At 37.1% G+C, this 10,676-nt stretch overlaps 1 protein-coding gene and 1 long non-coding RNA gene across 2 annotated transcripts in view; both read right to left on the bottom strand.

Moving 5' to 3' along the window:
- Positions 1–6,470: 6,470 nt before the first annotated feature.
- The window catches only part of LOC308101607 (uncharacterized protein), a gene marked incomplete at its 3' end in the record, with an annotated part of 63,082 nt that continues 58,876 nt past the window's right edge, over positions 6,471–10,676 (bottom strand). Inside the window, exon 12 of the mRNA XM_080451027.1 lies at positions 6,471–6,732. Within this exon, the coding sequence (XP_080307153.1) occupies positions 6,471–6,732 (262 nt within the window). The remainder of the gene's footprint in view (positions 6,733–10,676) is intronic.
- Positions 9,188–10,000, bottom strand: LOC308101272. Its single transcript, XR_013934527.1, has 3 exons — positions 9,910–10,000; positions 9,506–9,690; positions 9,188–9,403 (listed from the first exon to the last, which is right to left on the bottom strand). It is a non-coding gene; the product is annotated as an uncharacterized lncRNA (long non-coding RNA).

Genomic DNA, 10,676 nt, shown 5'->3' with positions numbered 1-10,676 from the left:
CCATGTGTACACTCTCAGAGTTACAGACCTGTAAGGGTCCATTTGGTTCTATGTGTACACTCTCAGAGTTACAGACCCATAGGGGTCCATTTGGTTCTATTTGTACACTCAGAGTTACAGACCTGTAAGGGTCCATTTGGTTTCAAAATGGAATAAGAAGGTGAATGAAGTTTATAAATGATTGTCCTGGAAGAATATGTGAGAATGTTTTCTTTCTCTGATCTCCTCACTTTTAAATTTGACTTTATTTTCAAAACAATTTAATAAAAATAAATACATAGAAAAAGAAAGAAAAGTGAATTACAATTTACAATGTATTCATTTATCAGACGCTCTTTATCCAGAGTGACTTACAATAAACAAGGTAAACACCAGTGTTGGAAAAAGTACTGAAATGTTTTATTTAAGAAAAAGTATCAATACTGCAATGTAGAAATACTCTATTACAAGTAAAAGTCCGGAATTCAAAATTGACATGAGTAAACGTACAAAAGTATTCAAAATGTAGTTAAAGTACCTAAAGTAGAAAGTAGTCATTATGCACAATGTCCCATTTCATGTTTTCAAATGTATAGAAATCTTTTATCTTTTGAAAATAGCAGATCTACAATCTCACAATGTGTCGCATCACGACACATCGTGAGCTTGTAGACCCCCCCCCCCCGAACGGTTTACTGTATCTCTTTGTTTTTTCTTGTTTTTCTTACCTTTAAAATGTTCATATGATGTTCTGCATAGTAGTGTACATCTGTCTGTCTTTTAATGTCTCCATGAATTGCGTACGTGAGGATCCCATTTGAAACAAGCCATTGCGGCTTTCATGGGGCGATCGATCCATTTTGGTTGACCTTGTATTGTAAACTCTACTTCCATGTGCTTTTTCTCTGCAACCTTCTAAATCAAGTATTCAATAAATCAATCAATCAATCAATCATTCAAAAGCTGTTAGATCTCACTGTCAATTTCCCTATTTGACCAAAACAAGTACATTTAGATTTCCTATTGATAGTGTAGACTTCTAATGTCTGCAGGACTGTTCTTTCTTCAGCCATTTTTAACTGAGGATTTAAAGTACTGCACTCTTTGACATCAGTCAGCAGGTTCCACTGAACCATCAGTCTAACTGAACTTTGTAGATCTATATGTGATACAACAGTGCCCTCTAGTGGAGGATCTTGGTGACTTTGTGCCAGTATTGCAGTTTGTTATAAATTGTTTAAGACTGGAAGATTGTATACAGTAAACACAACATTACATATGAACGCATTTAACATTGTCAACAGTATAAAAAACATATACTTCTTAATAACATTACGGAATTAAGTTTTGGTAACACTTTATATGATGTAGGCTATTATAAGCATACTTATAATGCATTATATTTTACTCATAGCAAGTTTGATTGATTTATTTATTTGATAATGTTTTATATAGCAATAATCATAAAACATAAAGCATTTAATGACATAAGGTTAGATATTAATGCATTATAATCTGTCTGTATATTTATGGCCTGGTAAACCATCCCGGTCGCGTGAATTCGCATTATCATGTGTCTTCTGCAGACTGGTCTGGTCCTTAGCACTGGCGCTTAAGCGCCGGAGGGGAGGGGGGGGTCATACGGTCCTGAATGTCCCCCCACTATTTATCTATAGACTTGTCGATCTCGCCGACCGCTGATCTATTATTTTTTTTCCCCCGACCAGTGCTGGTCTAGCACCCCACCGTTCCCCATTGTGTTGTACAATCGTCGTCGTGTATTGGCTGCATGCTTGCCTCTCGCCACGATGACGATGATGATGATTAAACAATAACCAGCGGTTATGTGAAGCAGGATGTCGGCAGTGGTGGAAAAAGTACTCAAATTCTTTACTTAAGTAAAAGTACCAATACTGCAATATAAAAATACTCGTAAATACTAGTAAAAGTCCAGAATTAAAAATGTACTTGAGTAAAAGTACAAAAGTATTGGCATCAAAATGTACTTAAAGTACCAAAAGTAAAAGTACTAAACATTTGAAAGTAGCAGATCTACAAGCTCACATGCGACGCGTTGTGAGCTTGTAGATCGGCTATTTTCAAATAGGTATAAAATAGGGCTAAAGTGGTTAATGTACGTTTCATTATATCATAGTTTATATCTGAAAAGTAACTAGTTACTAAAGTTATCAAGTAAATGTAGTGGAGTAAGAGTACAATATTTGCCTCTGAGATGTAGTGGAGTAAAAGTAAAAGTATTGGAAATTGGAAATACTCAAGTAAAGTACAAATACCTCAAAATTGTACTTAAGTATAGTACTTAAGGAAATGTACTTCGTTACTTTCCACCACTGGATGTAGGTCATTCTGAATGGGAGTTAGGTGACATAATAATAGGCCATAAGTTAATGATGGTCATCATTTCTGGGGAGGGAACATCCAGGTGGCTGTAGCCTACTGTACCATATCACCAGACTATCAGAATATGAATAACCCAATAATAGTTTATCTAACATTACTGAAACATCGAGATATGGCATAAATATGAAATGTTTGCATGTGCACAAACCATTTAAATCAGTATCTCCTACATAAAGGAGATACTGTCGTGGCTGTCTGTATTGAAGTTTTAAAAAAGGCTCTGTCGGCAGCCAAGGAATCTTACAATGTTACTTCCCCAGACCCTTCCTCCAGCACCATATCCTTCAGGACTGAATACAAGATCTTCCTTCTCACACATCAGTGCAACTACTGCAAATCCCCCCCCCCCCCCCCCCTCAAATAACTCCTCGCTTCAAAACCCTCCATTCGAAGCCTCTGCTCTTCCAACACCAACCTTCTCCTTTTCCCCAACACCAAGCTCCGTATCATGGGCGACCGGGCCTTCTGCTATACAGCCCCATGTTTGTGGAATGGGAGCACCACAGTCCACTGATGCTTTTAAAAATGTACTAAAAAACAACTTTTTAACAAAGCGTTTTAAAAAAAAATCCTGAGCCTTTGTTTTTTTACCTAGTTTGAATTTGACCCTTTAGTCTACCCTAGCCTAGTTGGGTCCCATGTTGTTTGGTCGCCTATGCTGATTCTATGCCTAGCTTTTAACCCTGTAGCACTTTGAGATTCGCAAGAATGTAAAGTGTTATAAATAAAATGCAACATTATTATTATTTTTATTATTATGAATATTACCACCCCTCCCTCTTGTGCTCAGCCTTAACCAAGTACAGAGCCAAAGGTCAGGTTCACTATTTATCAGGGGTTTAAGTGGTTAAATGTCTGAAAATACACATAAACATGAATCCAACATATAAAATGTGTAAATAAACAAACACTGTCAAACAAGTCTATGAAGCTATCTATGAAAAAGTTTAATCTGCAATGCAATTTTGTACAATATGTAGTGGTGGTCCCAGCTTCATCACTCTCTCAGCTAAGGGGTTCTTGGGTTAGAACAAACTAAAATATTAACTTGATTGAAGGTAGGCCACACAACTTAAAAGCTCAGTGGATGATTTATTTAGAAGTAAAATACAGCAGAATAATGTACTTTAATGTAAGACCCAAACAACCAGTAGGACATGAATTATAGGATACAATCAATACCCACTATTAGGCCAAGGTCAATTAAAAGGATATTTGACTTGAAAAACACTTCTGGGGGTCATTTAAAAAAATAAAAAAATAAGTCTCCTTAGGGGGAGACATTTCTGGTGATAGGCTTGATTTTTTTTTTACAGGGGCCAGTTCAGAATTGCAGCCCAATTGTAAGTGCTCTTTTAGAGTCGCAGTCACTTTCAGTCACAAGCTGATGTCATGTCGTTTACATATTAGGAACAGTAAAGGCCCTAGTATGCTTCCTTGCTGAACACCACATCTCACTGGGAGGGGGGGGGGGGGTGGGGTTCCGTTCACCTCCACCACCTGTTCTCTATTTTAAAAATATCCCATAATGTCAATGTGAAACATATCCCACAATGTCAATGTAAAAATATTAGGGCTGGGACTCGATAAAAAAAATTAATCTAATTAATTAGAGGCTTTGTAATTAATTAATCACAATTAATCGCATTTTAATCGCATATCAATATTTGACCTGAGAACAGTGAAAAGCAATTTTTTCAAATGGATTTTGACGTCTTTAAGTACATGTACTCAAGAACTGTACTTAAGTACAATTTTGAGGTATTTGCACTTGACTCTCGAGTATTTCCAATTTCTAATACTTCTACTCCAGTAACTCCACTATATCTCAGAGGCAAATATTTTACTTTTACTTGATTATTATTATTATAAAACATACAGTAACCATGTGAAAATAGCAGATCTACAAGCGCAAGGCATTGTGAGCTTGTAGATCTGCTATTTTCCACCACTGCAGCCATCATTCAGTGGCTGCAGAACCACGTCGCAGCAGTGAGAACCACGTCGTTCTCACTTCTCAGACGGACCGATAATACCAGTGCACCGGTGCGCTGGTATTAGCGGTCCGTCTGAAACTCGTCCAGTGAGAAACGTTGCGCCGTGAAAAAATAGGTGCTATTAAAATGCGTTATTTTTTTTTACTCGATAATTTTTCTGTAATTAATTAATCAAAATTGATCGAAGTCCCGGCCCTAAAAAATATCCCACAGTATGAACATAAAAATATCACACAGTATCAATGTACAAATATCCCATAATATAAATGTAAAAATATCACACAATATCAATGTAATATCACACAGTATCAATGTAAAAATATCACACACTATAAATGTAAAAATATCCCACAGTATCAATGTAAAAATATCCCACAGTATCAATGTAAAAATATCCCACAGTATCAATGTAAAAATATCCCACAGTATAAATGTAAAAATATCCCACAGTATCAATGTAAAAATATCCCACAGTATAAATGTAAAAATATCACACAGTATCAATGTAAAAATATCACACAGTATCAATGTAAAAATATCACACAGTATCAATGTAAAAATATCCCACAGTATAAATGTAAAAATATCCCACACTATAAATGTAAAAATATCACACAGTATAAATGTAAAAATATCACACAGTATCAATGTAAAGATATCCCACAGTATCAATGTAAAAATATCCCACAGTATCAATGTAAAAATATCCTACAGTATCAATGTAAAAATATCACACAGTATCAATGTAAAAATAATCCCATAACATAAATGTAAAAATATCACACAATATCAATATTAAAAATCAATAGTATTACCCCCCGTGGCATTTGGGTGATTAGACCCTGACGCGAAAGCGAGGGGGTCTTTATCACCAAAACCCTGATAAAACTAAATTCCATTTAGACCATGATAGACTCATTAAAACCCATATCTCTGGTTCTGGTGACTGATTTTACTTTTTTCATTTATTTTATATTTATTTTGAGAATGAAAAAACGCTGCCCTCTCACACATTAGAATGACAATATCAGTCACCAATCAAGGACTGTGTTTTCAATGAATCTATCATGGTTAAAATGGAGTTTGAAGTTACAATGGGTTTCTATAGGAAGGGGGCGTGACTGATAAAATGAATATGAAATATCTAAATACTGAATCAAGCAACTTAAACTGTGTAGGGTGAAACACAAAGGCCAGAGTAGACCTTAAAATCACCCCAAATATGTTTGAAAGTGAAACTTCCCTTTGAGCTGTCTATACACTGTTAAAAAGTGTCTTAGACATGTAAAATTATCTAACATGTTTACAATGCTATTATTAAAACTTATATAGCCTTATTAACACATGATAAGGTTAATAAACAGCCAGATATTTGAGTGTGTGCTGGTATTCAGATGGTACTACTCTATTTGATGTGTGTGCTAGTATTCAGACGGTACTACTCTATTTGATGTGTGTGCTGGTATTCATATGGTACTACTCTATTTGATGTGTGTGCTGGTATTCAGGCGGTACTATTCTATTTGATGTGTGTGCTGGTATTCAGACGGTACAACTCTCTATTTGATGTGTGCGCTGGTATTCAGGCGGTACTACTCTATTTGTTGTGCGTGCTGGTATTCAGGCGGTACTATTCTATTAAATGTGTGTGCTGGTATTCAAATGGTACTACTCTATTTGATGTGTGTGCTGGTATTCAGGCGGTAGGCCTACTACTCTTTTTGATATGTGTGCTGGTATTCAGGCGGTACTACTATTTGATGTGTGTGCTGGTATTCAGGCGGTACTACTCTATTTAATGTGTGTGCTGGTAATCAGACGGTACTACTCTATTTAAGTAGTTTGAATCAGCTGTGTGGAGGGAGATCTTGTATAGGCATACTAATAATATGACTATTTTTGATTTCTGTCAGGATGTGTTCCCACATTATTATTGACTAACTGACAACAGGACGTGATGCCCATAATTCACGCACTCTCGTTCCCCCAGTAATCTCCCTAGGAAACGTGTGGATAGAAGAGGCCTGCACAGCTTTTTTTTTTAAAGTACAGTACTCGAGTAAATGTACTTAGTTACTGTCCAGCACTGCCCCCGCCCACATACGGCATCTGGGCTAACGGCGGGGCTTCAGTTTGATCTGGTCCTGATTCCTGGACTGGTAGACTGAGACTGGTCTTTCTCTCAGGGTTTGGGGACTTTACAACATCTGCTGTTGTAAACATGTCCTTCAGAGAGGTCCTCGAGTTCCAGTCTTGTTCTTTGGCAAACTTGTAAACTCCTCCAAACAGATCAGGAAACATCTCCAACAGGTCAATGTGAGCTTCATCCTCATCACTGTGAACACAAAGCAGTGATCACTGAAGAGACACACATATGGGTTTTAAAATGTGCTAAAGCCACAGTAGCATTTCGGTGATATCAGGCTACATTTCACTTAATTGTTAGAGCTTGACTCGGCATGTAAATATGACATAAATGCATTATTGTGTAAGTGAAATCGATGTCCCGGTCCGCCGAGAGTTTGCCAGGAGTTAGCCAAATATGTCTACTAGTTAATAGCAGCATTTTTTTCATTTCCTTTTTTAATATGAATAAGAACTTTAGTGTCAACTTTCTAATAACTGTTCCAGCCTGAGGGCTGGATGGATGGCGCAATGGCATATATGTAGGTACTAGCCTATACTAGCTTGTAGATTTGCCAAGTTTTGCCATTTTCTTAAAACTGTGAAGTCTTTACTCAAAGACACCCCTGAATGCACTAAAGAAAGTACCCAAGAACTTCAAGTTTCAAACTCTTCTCTTGGAGCCATGACCTAAACCTAACAGTAAGTCAGCCTTTTTTAATTTATTGTGCCGTTTTTGCAATTTACACAGACATACTTTGACTAGGAGGATGGTCAGATCCACCTGCAACTCATACAAGACCTTAACGGTGAAATGTTATCACAGGCGTGAATTTACATTGACTGTGGTCGCCATGGCGACTCATCACATTCCCGGACATATTCAAGACCTAAATGCAGCATGTTGCACTGGTAGGAAACATGTCAACAATGATGGTAAAACTAGAAAAATCACTTTACAACAGGCTGGGTTATTTTCTTTGATTGATGAATGTTCTACTATACATGCACACTAATGTATCATTGTCTTATTTGACTATGTTTTATATTCATTCATATTTGACGTATTTATAAATGTATGGGTGTGTTTGTTCTTTGTGTTGTTTTTAAGTGTAATTCAGCTTACTAGTGCTGATGGAGATTACGTATGAAGCGCAGCAATCCAAATGAGTTCTCAGAGTACTGCTTCTTTTTATCCAACTTCTGAAGCAACTCCTGTGGGAACTGGAAAAACAAACAACTTAAAGATCTAATGCACTTGGGAACATAAAGATGGATATGAGCATGACATTATTCTATAGTTAGCACATTTCATATACACAGTTACTTAAAGGCATTAAATAGGGTCTTAAAGATGTATAAAGGACATAAGGAATAAAATAGAGAAAAGAACAAAAGCTCATAAAGCAATAGTAGTTTTATTGTTCCTCATACTATTAGTAATAAACTGACCTTGTGTTTCCATGTGTTGATCTGTCCCTGCTCATCAGTGTTGGGATTGTTACTAAAACAAAAAGTAATGTATTACTCAATATATAACACTTTTCAAAGTAATATTACTACTGTAATTATTACTCCCTGCCAAACGTTTGCGTTACATAGGTTAAATGTGTACCCTCATCTGAGTTCAATGAATACTATCTTTTAGCCTGTCATTTCGCTTTGCAGATTGCTGGTTCTAGAGAAGATGTGTGTGTGTGTGTGTGTGTGTGTGTGTGTGTGTGTGTGTGTGTGTGTGTGTGTGTGTGTGTGTGTGTGTGTGTGTGTGTGTGTGTGTGTGTGTGTGTGCGCGCTCAAATTACAGGATACAGAAGGCAGGTCCTAGAACGAATCACACTGATTAATTCTGAATAGAAACAAGCTTTCCACAGGTAGCCTACTGCAGAGCAACAATATCAAAAAAATTGGCCTATACTGGAAGTTGAGCAGAAGAAAGCATTTAAGTAGATGAACTATGTCTCTTCATGTAGATACTGTATCTGGACAGCTAAACATGATGAAATGTCTAATTAAAAACGATCTGCAAACGAGTTGAGTTTGCGGTGTCAGAATGCTGCTGTCAATGATGTGGAATGGAGCTCGAAAAGATTATTTTGTTTTTATGGACTTCAAATAAGATGAGACCCTGCAACTATGTATTCACAGCAGGGAAAGTCCTGAACTTCTCAGCCCCTGACGTTGTTGTTTTCAATGGCATGTGTTTACGATGTGCTGGAAACACTTCCACCATGGTGTGTCAAAGTAACAAGTATCTTTAAGAGTAACTGTAATATTATTACTCAAAACTTAATAGTAATTAATTATATTATTTGTTACTGGATAAAGTGATAATAAATATAGTAATACATTACTTTTACCTCGTTACCGCCGAAACTGTCTCAACATAATGGTCTAATGTTCTGATGAGGTCCCCGTCAGCATTTCGATAGTTCTCAACTTCCTTTAGATTTCCAATCCTTCTCAAGTAGTCTACTTTCCTGGGGAAAATAAATACATAAACAAACAAAAAAACGAATAAATAAAATGATAATTCTGAATTAGGCCAAAATATATTAAGCTATACAAAATATATTAAACCTTACCATTGGGATAAACATTGATTTAGATGAGCTGAAATAGAGAGAATAATGAAAAAATATGTGCAATGTTTTATTTTACCTCTCGTTTGACCAAAAGAATGGATGAACCAGGCATTCCTCCACTGTAGGTCTTTTGTTTGGGTCTTCATTGATCATCCACTCAATGAGATCCTTGGCAACCACATCCTGAACATGGTCCAGGTTGTACTCTCCTTTCAAAATGTTGTTTTCACACTTCTTTTGGCCTTTGCCAAATGGATGCTCGCCCCCAGACAGGATGTAATATATCAACATCCCAGCCACCTTAAATGTGCATGAGAATGAGTAAGAACATTGTTATGCTGTTGTCATTAATTAAATTGTTCTCATGCAGAATAATAAAACAAAAAAAACAACAACAACAACCTGGATATCAGTGCTTTTTTTATGTGGGATAACGGGGTCACCACCATCATCCTCCTCCAAAATCTTCAAAATCTCGTTGGCCTTCCAGCAGGAGGTTCCTGCAACTCTTGTATGTAGCGTTGTTCTTCCTTGGGGAAGTCGTCGGCTTATTCCAAAATCTGCCAATCTTGCTTTGTTTTGAATATCTGTAAGGCAAATTGTGTGTGTGTGTGTGTGTGTGTGTGTGTGTGTGTGTGTGTGTGTGTGTGTGTGTGTGTGTGTGTGTGTGTGTGTGTATATATATATATATATATATATATATATATATATATATATATATATATATAGTGGATGAAATTAATAAATGGTTTTAAATTACAAAACAATTTATCAGCTGCTAGTTTTAGTTATCTTCAGTAGCTTACCAATCAAGACATTCTGTGGCTTGATATCACGGTGGAGAATTGGAGGATCCTGCTGATGGAGTATCTTTAAGCCGGTGAGAACCTGTTTTGCAATCTCCTGTTTAGAAAGACGGCCTACAAGATATCCTTTGTTGATGTATTCTTCCAGGGTGTATTCACATAACTGAAGAGCAAGGTAACCAAAGTTCTCATCCTCTGTAAAGTCCACATATCGAACAATGGAATGATCATCAAGCTGTGGAAGACGTAAAAAGTCTTTCTCGTTCTTCAGTGCTTTATAGTTGAATTTAGTCATTCTCTTCACTGCAACTTCAGTGTCATCATCTCTTAACCCCAAGAAGACCTGAGTTCCATCCATTCCATTTGCTATGAGGAATTCCTCAACTTTACCACACACAAGACTCCTAACTTGGGTAACGCTACAGTCATCAGCGTTTGCAAGCTTCTCTAACTGTTGCCTCCATCTTTTACTGACTGGAAGCCATTGTCGTGGTTTTTGTGATCCTGGTGGCTCTGTAATGGTAGTCATGGAGTCATCATCAAAAGGCAATCATCACACACACACACACACACACACACACACACACACACACACACACACACACACAGACACACACAGACAGACACAGACACAGACACAGACACACACAGACACAGACACACACACACACACACACACACACACACACACACACACACACACACACACACACACACACACACACACACACACACACACACACACACACACACACTCACTAGCAATT

The sequence above is a fragment of the Gymnoscopelus braueri genome (assembly GCF_963280865.1).
Source record: "Gymnoscopelus braueri genome assembly, chromosome: 15".
Taxonomy (NCBI): domain Eukaryota; kingdom Metazoa; phylum Chordata; class Actinopteri; order Myctophiformes; family Myctophidae; genus Gymnoscopelus; species Gymnoscopelus braueri.
This window is presented reverse-complemented; position numbering and strand designations above follow the sequence as displayed.